Source organism: Neltuma alba, unplaced genomic scaffold (assembly GCF_004799145.2).
Source record: "Neltuma alba isolate B1F8T4 unplaced genomic scaffold, ASM479914v2 tig00011277_pilon, whole genome shotgun sequence".
Taxonomy (NCBI): domain Eukaryota; kingdom Viridiplantae; phylum Streptophyta; class Magnoliopsida; order Fabales; family Fabaceae; genus Neltuma; species Neltuma alba.
The window spans coordinates 494-16304 of record NW_021635987.1 but is presented as its reverse complement, the minus strand read 5'-3'; the positions used below and the strand labels follow the sequence as shown (position 1 = coordinate 16304).

The 15811-nt window shown below is 30.2% G+C and overlaps 1 protein-coding gene and 1 pseudogene across 1 annotated transcript; both read right to left on the bottom strand.

The window, feature by feature from the left end:
• Nucleotides 1-4940: 4940 nt before the first annotated feature.
• Nucleotides 4941-6741, bottom strand: LOC114711084 (ethylene-responsive transcription factor 1-like). Its single transcript, XM_028895439.1, has 3 exons — nucleotides 6724-6741; nucleotides 6482-6595; nucleotides 4941-5477 (listed from the first exon to the last, which is right to left on the bottom strand). The coding sequence occupies exons 1-3, from the start codon at nucleotides 6739-6741 to the stop codon at nucleotides 4941-4943; spliced, it is 669 nt and encodes a 222-aa protein (XP_028751272.1).
• A 7452-nt stretch (nucleotides 6742-14193) lies between these two features.
• LOC114711073 (ethylene-responsive transcription factor 1-like) lies at nucleotides 14194-14816 on the bottom strand (annotated as a pseudogene).
• Between the last annotated feature and the right edge of the window lie 995 nt (nucleotides 14817-15811).

Genomic DNA, 15811 nt, shown 5'->3' with positions numbered 1-15811 from the left:
TTAGGGGTCAAAGAGTTATGTCTTAACCTCTTTGTAATTCATGCCTCCTTAGTATGATCATCATGATCATTTGCTCTTTTTTCTTTTCTTTTGGAACCGATCATAATCTCATGCTTTTAGCATGTCCTTAAGAATGAGAGCATTTTTAGCTGGAATATAAGAATTAAAAATTCTCATTCGGGTCAGTAATTGCATCTGGCAGACATTAGTAATGTTTTATAAATGCAATACTTTATGAACTTCTAGTTCATACTACTATATTTGAGGATCTACATTTGATAGTGAAAGTGCATTCTATGTGCTCTCTTTTCCAGCTATACATTTTCTCCCCCTCATATTGGAAATATGCAATGTAGGTCTCCCAAATCCATAAATCTCCTTTAGAAACATTATTTTTTTTCATTTAGAGACAAACAAGAATAAGGAGGTTTTTATCCAACATTGATCCCAACTTACCTTTAATATCTATCTATGTGCATTATTACGGTGGAATAATAAATATTGCACATTCTAAGATGAAAAATGTCTGGCTCCTGACCAAAAGCCAGTTATAATGGGAGAATTCACAATACATTATTGGCTTGATGTATTTATGTGCAAAAATATATAAAATCAATGATCCTAATACTCAAATGGGAATTCTGTTCTCATAAACTCTGATCTAGCTACTTATGGAGGCTTTTACTAAGCATATAATCATCAGCAACGTAAGGAACAATCACTAGCAATCTTAACAAGAATCATATTGATTTCATAATCAAGAACTTATGTACTTAATGTAATTATCTGAACATATTTGCAAACTTTAGGTTGCAAGTTGATCATAAACACTTATGACCATTTTATAGATGCATCTTTCACTTATAGAATATTACTTTGGTCCACATGGCGTCTAAATGGGCCCATATATAAAGTTGATACATCATAAATCTGTACGGATCCGATTTTGAGCATAGCTAATGATGTTCTCTTTGAGAACAAACAACACATAAAAATTCTTAAATTATATATCAGTTTTAAAGAATCTTCTGGTTCTTTAATAAATGAAAATGCACATTTTTCATGATATTTTGCATTATTATGATCCGGGATGATCTAACCGGTCATGCCAAACTATAAATGTATAAACTTCTGATTTATTATAAAATTATTTTCAATTATTAGTAAACTTTTTGTTACCATGTCATATTATTCATTTTTCACCTTAATATTTCGTAAGGAATATGCTATCAATTATAGATTTTATCTTCAGGATAATAAATTATGATATAGCACTTTTAGAGCATTATTTTTCATCTTTTACCTAATTGTAAAAACTTGTGCACTCATGGAAGGTTGAGCGCTACTAACTCTTCTAGAGCCTTTTTCAAAAAGAATATGAGATATAAGGAATGATGTTAATATTAATAATAACAAATTTCATCTAACATAATTCACACTTGTATTTCAACAATCTCCCCTTCAAGTGTGAGTCATATAAATATATTTTTCTTATTTTTATATTTCAAATAAAGTGAATAGAGTAAGCTAATAACATATCTTTAACTTAGAAATCCAAATGCTTCCTAATTTAGATATAATAATGAATTTCAATCCAATTGTGCTATCACTTTAAAACCCTTTGATAAACAAATATTTTAATATATATAGTTGTTCAGGAACTAACATATATTATTTTTTCACTATATGATATACTTTACTTCTAGTTATGCTTTTTCAAAGTATGAAGTATATTTTTTTTTCAAAACATAAAATTTTAGGGATATTTCGTTATTCAAAAACTTCACTTCTTTATGTATATTATGTAATGCTTCAAAACTTATTCATAAAATTATAAATCCAACAAAAATTTGGGAAGATCTACAAGGACTAAAATCAAACTATATAGTTATGAAGATTTAATTCATATGCCTTCAGGGCTATTTATAAGTTATTAGTCTTCAAGACTCTATATAGTAAATATATATTTTAAAAATCATTTGTTCCCCTTAATATTTGAACTATAAGCCTTTGGGGCTTTAAAAACATCATAAGTTGTTATTTTCATGTCATTCAATAGCATGAGTATAATGGCTGATGGTCATTTAGTAATAGGAAATTATAATATTAATAAATATCAAATTGAATGTGAAGAATATATGAGAATAAGATAAGAATAAAACTTAAATTTTAAATTAATTAAATGTAACATGAAATAAAGAGAAAAAGGTAAACTTTTTTACGAATACATTTTTCACTATATAGTTACTAGTTTTCTGGGCTACATTATTTATAATTCTAATTGTCATAATTTTTTTTTATAAACAAACCATATAATGATCCTTCTCATAATCAAAACTATATGACTTTCGGCCATTTAATAAAGAAAATAAAGATACGTGGCATATAGCTATTTAATTTCAAAATAAAAAAATTAAAGATATATGGTTTCTGACCATAAGATAAAAATTTGATGTTATATGGCTTTTAGCCAATTAATAAAATAAGAAAAAAAAATTAAATCTTTATGACTTCTAGTCATAAGATAGAACATCAAAGTTATATGGATGCAAGCCATTTAAGAAGATATAGAAAAATTATATATAAATATATATGGCTTTTGGCCATAAAATAAGAAATTTAACATGATATATATAAATAAAGATAAATTAAATATATATATGGCTTCTGGACATAAAATAGAAAATACAAATTATATGGCTTCTAGCTTTTTAATGAGATAAAAAAATTCAAATATATATAGCTTCTGGCCATAAGATAGAAAATCAAGGTTATATGGCAACTGGCCATTTAATAAATAAAAAAAATTAAATATATATGACTTCTGGTCATAAAATAGAAAATTCAAATTAAATGGCTTCTAGTCATTTAATAAGATAACAATAATCAAATATATATGGCTTCTAGCCATAAGATGAAAAATTTATACCTAAATACTTCTAGTTATTTAATAAGATAAAATCTCAAATATATATGGCTTCAAGCCATTTAAAAAAAATAGAGAATTAGCCATATATATATATATATATAGCTTCTAGCTATAAGATAAAAAATCAAAGTTGTATAGCTTCTAGCTATAATATAGAAAATCAAAATTATATGGTTTCTAGCCATTTAATTTGAAAAGAATGGAAAATTAGAGTTATATGGCGTCTGGCTATTTAATTACAATGAGATGAAAACTTAGAATTATATGGCTTCTAGCCATTTACCTTCAGATGGTAACTCTTTACAGATACTGCTAGTATCTATTGGAACTTCAGGTTCTATCAAAATAGTGACGTCAGGTCAATAAGAAATAGAGGGGGAAAAAAATCTCCAATCATAGCCATGGAACCCCATGTTTAAAACAACAGTAGATAATCCTTTTAATTCCATATAATGGCTTAGATTATCCTAGATAAATTGAATAGGAATACGGATACTCTAAAAAACCATGCATATGATACTCAAGATATTTTTATTTGAACAGAGTAAAGGATATTTAGAAAAATAATAGAGATGATGCTCTAAAATTATGTTGGGGTAGAAAGGTATATCATATGCACTTTGGTTAGAGCTTCGTGCTGATAACGTGTTATAAATAAAGAAAAGATAGAGAGAAGAATCATACAGAGAAAGAGAGGATCAACAAGAGAGAATATTTCTTATTCCATTCAAGTATGCTCAATATATTATACATGGCCTCTATTTATAGGCACAGCTTTATACCTTTGATAGAATCTACAGATTACATAATAATATGAGATAATTGTGGGATACAGAGATAATAGGAGATATTAGAGATTATAGGAGATATAGGAGATAATGGGAGATATATGGACATCCACAAAGATATTATTATATTCATAACATATTATAAATTTGGAAGACAAAATGGATTGAAATATTGTATTTGGAATAAAAATAACCTCTTTAACTAGGTTTTATATTTCGAAGAATCTCAAAAAAATATTTTAAAATTCTAAATTCTAAATCAGTCTTATTTACTATACTTTAATAATAATTGATAATATTTAAAAATCAAATAAAAATACATTTTTATAGTCATTCCTGATTTGAGATTTAGAAATTTTAGAAGTATTTTTTTTAATTTTCCATTTATATTTAGAACTCGAGTGAGCAGTAATTAAATAGATATTCAACGAGTTTTTTCGAAAAGAATAAAACGTTGTTTAAGTCTTATAACCACGCGCTTCTAGGTAATCATATGCTTATTTGATCCTGAAATAATATGTATATAGACACACACACGCACACAGAGGTATTTTGGATGAAAGATTTTTTTTTTAATGATTTTAGCATCAGCTGTGTCTTTTTTTTTTTTAATCACAAGCATCATCATCCATAACAAAAACTAATCTCTCTTGGCTTAACAGCCTGCCTCTAATTTTAGATATTACTACCTCCGGTCCTTAATATAAGCTTGTTTGATTTTTGTTTTGGTTCTAAATATAAAATCACAATCCATTTTATCTCTTTTATTTATTTTTTTAAGGTAGTTCTTGTAATAATTATAGTTTTAGCTAATATACTAGATCAGCAAAGACATTTTAGAAAAATAATATCTATTTATTACAAATAACTAACTTAACTAATTTTTTTAATGTATTCAAATTAGTAAACTAGTTCTTATATTAAGAACCGGAGGTAGTATTTATTATGTGAACAATGGTAATTAGCTCGATAAGAGAAATGATTATTAACAGATAGAATAATTTGATGATCAATGATTTGCTTTGGGTAAAATCTTAGTAGTAGTGCACCCCAAATATTATTTTATGGCAATTTCAAAACTGCAGCTAGACTTTTGAAAAACCAAACAAAAATCATAATTAGACACCAACATACAAAATTGAAAATTACATGAAATTATGTTTTGGAAGAAAAAGCGCGCAGGAGAAGAGAAATAATAGATCATGATCAGCATTAATGCATAACTATTTCAAGCTTCTGATTTGGCTTCTATTTGTTGCTAATTTATTCAATAGAGTAGTTAGCCTCTTCTTCTTACTACGTGACCCTTGAGATCCACCGTTATCCTCAGATGCACAACCTGACGGCGATGAAGATTCCGGCCAGTGGCACTGCAGCTTCGTCTCGCTGACTACTCTTTCCGGCAGCTCTGGCGGGGATTCCGACCCAATGAGATGTGGAAAATTGAGCTTGGCTTTTCTACCCCTCATCTTAAAAGCAGCTATATCATAAGCCAATGCTCCATCCTCTTCCTTCTTATATGTCCCTAACCACGTTCTTGCTCCGTTCCTCTTCGGGTCCTGGATCTCAGCCGCAAACTTCCCCCACGGCCTACGCCTCACACCTCTATAATTCCTCCATCTAGGCGGCGCGTTCCTTTCACGCGCCACAGAATCTGCATTACTACTAACATTATTATCGGCTCTATCACCACCTGCTGATGGTTTCACGGTGTCTTCGTGCTCACCGGAAAACACCGCACCAGTGGAGTTGCTCAGAGACTGCTCAAGTGAAGCAGTACTGTCGCAGTTAGGGTTTGAAGTAGCAGCTTGACGTGAAGGAGAAATTATTCGTCATGAGAGAAGTGAAAGATGAAGGATCACGATGATCGTTTTGCTGAACTGATTCGAAAGAAGAAAGATTGTTAGGGATCATTTTTAGAAGCTAAGTTTATGCTGTGAGAGAACAGAAGCACAGATGTGACCAATACTGAAACAGGACTTATTTATATGTATAAATAATGACGTTCGTTTGAAGGGATTGGTGATATATTATTTTATTCTTGAGTTTTTGTGTTTTGACCGTAATATTCTTGAATTTGCTGTTTCCATGAAACTTCAAGTATAAGTGGTTGTCCTCGCGCGTGTGATTAGTTTGCATACAAAGAATTATATATATAATAGGTACATACTATATATGTATATATGATATGATATGATAGTTTCTTTTCTCTAACATTTATTTAAGAGCTCTTTGATCATTTGCTTTCGTTTTCTTTTCTTTCTTCTATCTCTCTCTCTCTCTCTGTGTTTTTTTTTTTTTTGCCTTTGTTTTCTGCGAACTATTTTTGCTTTTGTTTAAAGTATGGTTTATTTTGCTTCGTTTAAACTATGGTATATATGCAAAGGCAAATCCAGAGTCAAAATGTTAAATATTTTAACAAAAGTAATTGATAAAAACTTTATTATTATTCAAACTGAAAATTAATCTTTTAAACCTTCAATTTTTAACTCACTTATAATTCAATCCTTTAACTATGACTTAGCACAACTTAATTCCCGAATTTTTGACTTGTCTGTGACTCAACTCTTTATTTTTTTCACATTTTTATATGATTATCCTTATCATCTATAACTCATCTTATGTGGCAAAGATTTGTTTCCAACCCAGCTCCACGTGGCGTTGCTGTGTCATCTTTCTCGGAAACGCATACCAGTTCACCTCTTCTGATGCTCCCCCATTTGGCGTTTTTCCGTTCAACTTTTCTTCAACTTTGCCGCCCAACCGACACCGTCTTCCAGTCAGCAATAGTCATCGAATTTGTTGATATAGTGTTATTTTGTAGCTTCTTCACTATTTGGGTGACCCTGATAGTGTAACTCACACGGATTCCCTTTAACTTGAAACCATCATAAAACGCCAAAGGAGAACAGGAAAACGATGAAGAAGCTATCACTTTTGTTTTTTTTTGTTGTTTTTCTTTTCCCATTAGATTTCCCAATAGAACAGTTAGGCTCTTTTTCTTACTCGATCCTTGGGTTCCATTAGCGTTTGACTGCAATGAAGGTTCCGGCGAGCGGTGCTGCTTCTGTCCAGCCAGCCCTCTCGCCGGCTCCGGTAATGGCTCCGATCCGGATGAGGTGTGGAAATTTGAGCTTGGCTTTTCTACCCCTCCACTTGCTTGAAAGCAGCTCTATCATAAGCCAAAGCCGCATCTTCTTCCTTCTCATAAGTTCCCAACCATGTCCTCGCACCGTTTCTCTTCGGGCGCCGGATCTCAGCAGCAAACTTCCCCCACGGCCGCCGCCTCATGCCTCAGTAATTCCTCCATCTTGGCTGCACGTTGCCCTCACGCGCCACAGATCCTGCGTCGTTATTACCATTTACTCTGTCATCACCACCACCGGTTTCACAGCGTTGTCATTCTCGCTGTGCCAGTGGGCTAATAACACCCCGCTCCGGCGAAGCCATGTCACAGTTAAGATTCAAAGTAGGGTCATTGCCGGTGAAGAAGCCATTCGTGAGAGCTTGTTGAACTGATTGAAAAGGAGAATGATTTGGGATCATTTTGGGAAGCTAAGTCTGGTGATAGTGCAGAAGCACAGGATCTGTGAAAAAATGGCTTATCTATATATATATATATATATATATATATATAGATGTATGTATGTATGCGTGCATGCATGTATGTAGGTATGTACGTACGTACGTGTATGTATGTATAATGACTTTTGTTTAAAGTGATGATATTATTTAATTGTGTTTGTTGTCTCCATGAAACTTCACTTGTTAATTTTGAGTTGTTGTCGTCGCGTGTGATTGGCTAATTCAAACAAATATTATTTATTTTTGAATATAAAAGGCTTAATTATGAGGATGCTATAAATGGCTTCTTTATGTATATGATGTTAAATATATTAATAATTAAACTGCTGGCTGATAAGTTGTTTTGCTGTGTAAGCGGTATGACAGAAGCAACACTAGTCAAAGGTTGAAAACCTCGTTAGATAAACTATTGATGTCTTTTTTTTTTTCTAAGCCAAAAAAAATTAGATAAATTTGACTTCGAGGACAGCACAAACCTCAAAGTTAATCTTTGAAAAATAAAATTAGCAACGCATTTTAATATACATCTCAAATTTTAGTCTTTTTATATTGCTCTCATCGATCTAGCAATTTTTTTTTTATAATCACCATTTTTCTGTCGGTTTGGATGCATCGGTGAGCAAAACTGATATACTCCTCCGGTCCTTAATATATAACCTAATTGTTGAGTTAGTTTTGATCCTAAATATAAGACTCATTTCTCATATTTATCAATTTTCCCTAAATTACCCATATGGATACTCTCTCAATTATAATCAAATAGAAGAGGAAGAGGGGTATTAAGAAAGATGATTATGGTATTTTAGAAAAAACGTGTCATATTTCTTATAATTAAATAACTTACCTAACTTTCTTAATTTAATTAAATTAGTTAAATGGATCTTATATTAAGGATCGGAGGAGTAGTATAAAATCATCTGAAAAAAGGAAAGAGAAAAGTTAAAGAGAACATTCAATAAAATTATTAAACAAAATCTTTTGATTAAAATTATATCATTAGATTTCGTAGTTGATAGACCTTAATAATATCATGTGATTCCTATCTCGCGGGATAAGGTTTTGTTATTATTTGTTTAATGTCCGTTTAAGAGTTTTGAATAAAGTAACGTGTTGACAATGTTTTTATAGCCAAGTAGTACAAGAACTCTCCAATAAGGACGAAGAAATTGTGAATTCGCTCTCAAATTGTGAATTCACTCTCATATGTAACCTCAAGCTTGCATATCCCTCTAATTAAAAGCAATGAAGCCGCAACTTTTTAAAATATATTCCTTTTGTCATTAATATAAGACATAATTAACTAATTTAAGTAGATTAAGGATCTTAATTAAATTAGTTAATATGATTTTTTTAAATACTCTAATCATCTTTTTTTAATCTTCTCTCTCCCTCTCTTACTTGATTATTGTTAAAAGAATATCAATAAGATTAGTTTGAAAAAAATTGATAAATATACGAAATAAGTCTTACACTAACATGAACTTTCAAATTAACTCTCACATTAAGAACATGATGAGTAGTATATTTTGACAATGAATATACTATATTTAATCCCTAACATAACAAGATAGAGTTGGGCCAAAAAAAAAAGATAAAGACATGAACATATTAACTTTAAAATATAGGATATTTATAAGAAATATAATAACAACATGCCTGAGACAAAAATAGTATATGACCTCCAATACTGAATTAATAATATAGATGATGACGCTCTAATTTTAATGAATATCAGCATGTGGTCAAAATCTTCAGCTTACTTCTGGGAACCTAGGGGTCAGCAAAAAGTACTGTTTCTATTTTAAATTTATGATTTTTTTAATTGATTACACTAAAACATGTTGTAAGGTTTTTAAATCTATTATAGAATGTTATGTTTAAGGGGAAAATATCATCAGAATTAGTTTATATATATAACATTTTATCTAAAGTACTACCTTTAGTTTTTAATATAAGATCTAGTTGACTAATTTAGAAAGACTAAAGATGTTAGTTGGGTTGTTTATTTATAATAAATAAATATTATTTTTTTCTAAAATACCCTTATTAATTATGTGTGTTTGAATTACCTATTGATCGTAACTCCTCAATATATATAACTACTATAATGATTTCTTGGGGATAAAATAGATAAATATTACAGACAAAATAAATTAGGTTCTTATATTAAATGTCAAACTAGCTTTTATATTAAGAACAAAATGTAGTATTAGTTTTTTATGTCTTTTTTTGTATTTTTAATCAACTGAACAACCTTCCAGGTTCCAACCAATTAAAAAACATCCTCTAATTATAATAAATTTTATGGAGAATAATTTCGAAGTCTTGAAAGTATTAATTAATTTTAACTAATTTAAGTAAAGTTGATCATGAATCTAAGGTAAATATTGCTCTTTGTAAATCAAAGTAGATTGGAATATTATTTTAAACTAAATTGAAAGTCAAATCAGTTCTAATATTAAGGGCAAGAGGTAGTAGTTTCAAGATTTACGAATAATGCAATATAATGATACTCATTATTTTATATTTTTCACTCTTCACTCAGGGCGAGTTAAGCATATATAGAAAAATCCAAATCAACTTATGATATATAATTTAAAACAACAAATTTTATTTTCAAGTCAGTGTAGAGAATACATCTAAAGATACATAAAACCAGTGAAGAGGAGGAATCCCTTGACTTCAAAGTTGAATAAAGCCTCACTTTGTAGACCAATGTGAACTTAGCTAAAGCTCTCACATACTGTGTAAAAGAAAGCTATTTAATTTTTTCTACAATATTCATTATCTTAAGTTTTATAACAAACTAAATTACCAGAAAATTATAAATAATGCGGCCTATCAAAAAATCTCATGCAACATTAAAATATAAATACAAAATTACTTTTAACATTTATTTTTAGTCACTTTTTTTTCATTTTCTATGCGAAACACTGATGAGATTATTTTAATAATGAATAAATAACATATGAATTATTTAAAAATGAAGACGTTTTAAATTAATTACATCTTTAACATAAAAACGGAAACTAAAAAAAATTAAGGATTATCAAATTTTCCCACAAACGTACGCAGCGAATCATAATTCGAAATCAAATTGATAAAACTATTTTATTCCACCCCCAAAAAATAAAAATAAAATGGATTGTCCTCAAAATTTAGGCATTAAATATTCCTTATATTTTAGGATCATTAATCACCTAGCAACATTTTTCTAAATAATTTTCTAATTATTAAACAACTTACATATTCTGGCCAAAAAAAAAACTTATATACAATATCATCCCCTTGTCTTTGATTACGTTTTGTTGACAACAATCATATTTTAATGCAATGTTCACCATATTTTCAAGTACACATACTACACATAAGTAATTAACTTGTATTGTAGGGTTATTAATCTTTATTTTTCAATTTTACCCCTATTTAATTTTTGTTGGGAAGAGAGAAAATGAAGAAGAGAGGTGAAAATGATTAATAAATTTAAATAAAAAATTAATAAGGACAAATTTAAAAAATTATATCAATTTAATACTTCATTGGTATGTGAGGTAAGTTACATAATATGTCAAACTGGTATAAAAGCAAAACACACGATTTTATTCAGATGTTCGACCAAACATAAAGCATCGATCCCCTTCCATGGCTCGTGATGGGCATTCATGTTATTCCTCTGGTTCTAAATATATGACCGATTTTGTAGTGTAATTTACATTACAAAATGGATTTTATATTTAGGACCAGAAGAGTATATTAATTTGGAAACTGTTTTACTAAACATTATATGGTGCGCTTGTATGGTGTTGAATCTTCAAGAACGAACTTACATAAGATAACAAAGAGAAAAAAAAGTCTAGCTTGGTTCTTTTTTCTGTTTTTAGAACATTTTTATAAAACTGTTTTTTTAAAACAAGTTTTGGGATTAAAATAAATCTGTTTGGATATTTTTTAAAAAAAAACTATATTTGTAAAAAAAAAAAACATAAAATTTGTATGATACAATTGTTTTTAAAATCGACTTGGAGAGTTGAGAGAAGTTGAGAAATAGAGTGGAGAGTACAGCTATCACAGATGGAGAGTTGGAGGAGTGAGAGACAACGTAGTAGGCAAAAACAAACAACCCAAAAGGCAAGCGCGAGAGAGCGTGGCTGTGACGAGGAAGAGAAATTAAGAAAAATAACAAAACCGAAAACAATAAAAAACATATAAACGTTGTTGATTTTTTTTCAATTTTGAAAGATTTCTAGTTTCTGTTTTATAAAACATTTAATTGAAATAATCAACCATCAAATAATTTTTATTTTTAAAAACAAAAAATTATCTTCAAAACAAGAAATTAAACAAGGCGTGAAATATTAATAGCAAGCTTGGAATCACGTTTCTGCTGACTATAGCTGCGATTTGACCGTTGTCGCTTTTAATGGGTAAATACTAAATATAATTTGGGGTGGACATGCTCTTGTAAGAATGTCTAAAGATAGATTTAAATAAAAAAAAAAGTCTCATCGAATAGAACTGAGTTTTATAATAAAATATACAAATGTGAAATAACTTATAAATTATTAAGCCTTGAGATTTTAAATTATAATATGTTGCGGATACCTCTAGCTAATTCTTTATCTATTTATATTATACGTTTCCCTCATTTATTACAGTGTTATTCTTGTTACTACACCAACCAAATCGGTGAAGATAAGTGATCCCGTGCCTTCAAAGTGTTGTTAAACATTACTTCAACTATTAAAAAAAAAAAGTATATGAAACAATGCTTTGAACGTAGACCAATGTGAACTTAATTACTACTTCAAATTTTTAATATAAGAACTAGTTGAGAATTCTATGCAAAAAAAATTTGTCCAAAAACTTTTTTCCGATAACAACCAAAAAAATAAAGATATGGTATAGACTATGGAGGAATTTTTTTTTATATAAGTATCCTCCTATTAAAAAAAAGGCAGTTAAATGGCCTTTGATCTCTTAATCTTGTAAAGTATTTTTTTTTTTAGTTACATAGGTAAATTGAAGCTTGAGAAAAATACAACTAGGATAAAATCCTAGCTTCCAACTTAACAAAGGTTAAAAAAAAAAAAAAACTACGAGCAGTTTTGGAGATCCTCCAAAAATATTCCTCACCTAGGCCACCCATGGGATGAAAGTATCAGGAACCTATAGTTCAGCCTATATAAAGTTTAGCCTAGTCTATTTAGTAAATACGTCAAGTTTATAGTCAGATCTATTTACAGGCTTATTTAGGCAAATAGGCTTGGCCTATTTAGTTTTTTTTTAATATAAATTAATTTTATAAATTGTTTATAAAATTATAAACTCTAGTTTGATCATGAGTTTCACATCACAATACTCCTACGTAAGATCATGAGTCTCCCTTCATTTATCAATCATTCCCCTCTACCTCTCATCTTTTCATTGCTCATAGCTTACTTCCTCTCCCCTTATCTGTGTTTTTCACTGAACTTTTAAGATATAATGTAAGTTTTTAAATAGATTTGAAGGCTTATATATGAATTTGGAAACATATATTTTTAAGCCTATCTAAAGGCCCATATTTTAAATAGGCCTTTAAACATGCTTCAAGTCTTGTTAGGCCTTTGAAGGCTCAAGCTTAAGCCTAAAAAGAGCCCATATGTGGGCTCAGGCTCAAGCTTGAGTTCTAGATATTTATTGTAAGCACAGGTCTATTTAGCTAAAGTCTAGCTTAACCTAGCCGATTTTCATTCCTACCCAGTACAGTCTGGGAGGAATCATAGGCCTTTCTCCTTTCTTTTTTTTCATACTCTCTTTTTTTTTTTTGGGCCTTCATGATCAAATATGTAAATAAATTAACAAGCATAATGGACATACATTAATAGATTTAATAATCCTTAAATTAAATAAAGGTTTTGAATTTAAATTTTGTCAATAAAAAATTATACCGGTCAATATGTTTTCATTTGAAATCAATTCAATTTAAATTTTGATAGTAGATAATATTACCTCCAGTTCTAATTATAAGACCTCATTTATAGAGTCCTAATTATAAGATCATATTTATATTCTATAAATGAAGTCTTGTAATTAGAATCGGAAAGTAGTATAATATAGTATAAGAGCTAAAAAAAATTAAGGAGCATGATTAAGATGTTTTTATTTGTTGGCCAAAAAAAATTAAGATGCTTTTATTTGAAAATCGAGACAGAACGATGTCCTGCATCCCAGCCTTGTACAGTTGTCTGTTTTTTTGTTGAAGAGCTATATTGAATAATTGAAGTCTTTTGTATAGCAACACGTGGATGTGTATGATCATTTCTGTTTTCTCTGAAGCTAACTTCTAAAAGAGTTTCTTTGCTGATGGAAAAAAAGAAAGAAAGAAAGACTCATGTTTAATGTACAGTTTCTTAAACAGGATTATTTTAATAGGAAGATATTGTGAGTAGGAAAAAATTGTTTGTTAATTTAATTATATGTGTATGCGCATTAATTCATTTATTCCCAATCATGTGCTTTTTTGGCCTTGCAATATCAACGTTGGATCAATCACATTGAGAGAAGCATTCTCGATTAGACATAATAATGTTAGGGTTTATGGCAATGATACTCATGTGGCTCAATTTACATCAAGAAAAATATCAAATTTTATTAATCCAATTTTTAATGATTTTTTATTTTACCCATATCTTTTTAAAAGAATTTACATTATAAAAATATAATCATACATTCATATGAAAAATTTAATAACGTCCTTTTTCTACCTTATAAGTAATACCATAGAAGGACCATACAAATAAGTTAAAAAAAGAATAATATAAATATAAATGAATTCATCTTTTGAAGTTTTCTTCAGAACTACATGATGAAAGGGCAAGCACAGAGCAGGATAGTGTTCCTTTAAATGAATCATATCAACCCAATCTGACATGGCTTTCTATTTGCTGCTAACTTGTTCAATAGTTCAGTCAGGCTCTTCTTCTTGCTTGACCCTTGAGATCCATCATCCTCAGATGTCTGTTTGACGGCGACGAAGGTTCCGGCGAGCTGTGCCGTTCTGTCCAGCCACCACTCTTGCCGCCGGCTCCGGCGGTGGCTGCGACGCAATGAGGTGAGGAAAATTGAGCTTGGCTTTTCTACCATGCATCTTGAAAGCGGCTCTATCATAAGCCAGAGCTGCATCCTCTTCCTTCTCATAAGTTCCCAGCCATATCCTTGCACCGTTTCCATTCGGGTGTCGGATCTCAGCAGCGAACTTCCCCCAAGGCCGCCGCCTCACACCTCGGTAATTCCTCCATCCTTGGCGCGTTCCCTTCACGCGCCACAGATCCCGCGTCACTACCGTTCACTCTGTCATCATCACCTGGTTTCCTAGGTTGTCATTCTCGCCGGAAAACACCGTGCCAGTGGAGCTGCTAACCCCTGCTCCGGCAAAGCCATGTCACAGTCCAGATTCGAAGTACGTTGCTGCCAGTGAAGAAGCCAATCATAAGAGCCATGGAGGAGGAAGGATCGTCTTCTTCGATAGGCATTGTTGAAATGATGATTCGAAGGGAATGATTAGAGTTCATTTTTGAGAAGCTAATTAAGTTTTCGTGGCAGTATAGAAACACAGGATTAGTGAAACTTGGCTTGGGTATTTATATACTCCTCCCGTCCTAAATATAAGATTTATACTAGTATGTATAAGGGTCTTATATTTAGGATAGATGAATATGTATGTATAATGATTTTTTTTCAAAGTGACTGTGCCATTTAATTATTGTGTTCGTTGTTTCCATGAAACTTCAATTGTTAATTTGGAGTTGTCGTCGTCGCGTTTGATTGGTGAAGGCTCTGTTTGTCAAAGCGTTTACATGCTTCCATCACGTGGTTGAATGACTAAACGTGCTGTGTGAATAAAATGTGATGTTTGGATTCATGATTTGGCAATTTAACTTTTGTATAAATTATGGCTTTTGGCTTTTAAAAAGTAGGGAGAGAAAGTTAAAAAAGAGTTGCATCCCGCCTTTAAAAAATTTACTACTCTCTCTGATTCTTGTTATAAGTTTCAATTAATTAATTGGTAAATAACAAAAAATTAGTTAAAATTATTAAAAGTAGTAAATGTGTTATAAATATATTTCATCTGGTTCATAATATAAGTCATTTTAACTAATTCGTCAAGTGACTTATATTGTGGATAAGATAGAGTACTTTTGATTTTAAATATGCTTTTATAATAAAAACATATGGGATAAAAGAAAATATGAAGAAATGTAACTAAAGATTATAGCATAAGAGAGAGAATATGATATATATTATTTAATGAAATTTATGTTTTTTTTTGTTATTTTATGACTAAACTTACTTTTTAATAATAATCCAAATAATTTTATTTTTATAAATTGACTTATTTATAAAAATCAACCCAAACACAAATCACATTACCAATCTAACTTTTACCTAATTTCACTTTTGTAAAAGTCAAATTAAAAATAAGTTAGTTTTTCTTTCGCTAATCCAAACAGGCCTTAATTCAAACATT

Excerpts from the sequence above, each read along its gene's own strand:
- LOC114711084 (XM_028895439.1), bottom strand. Across the intron at positions 5,478-6,481 it reads CTGACTGGAAGACGGTGTCG|TCTCTGAGCAACTCCACTGG; the intron begins GTTGGGCGGCAA and ends TCACTTGAGCAG.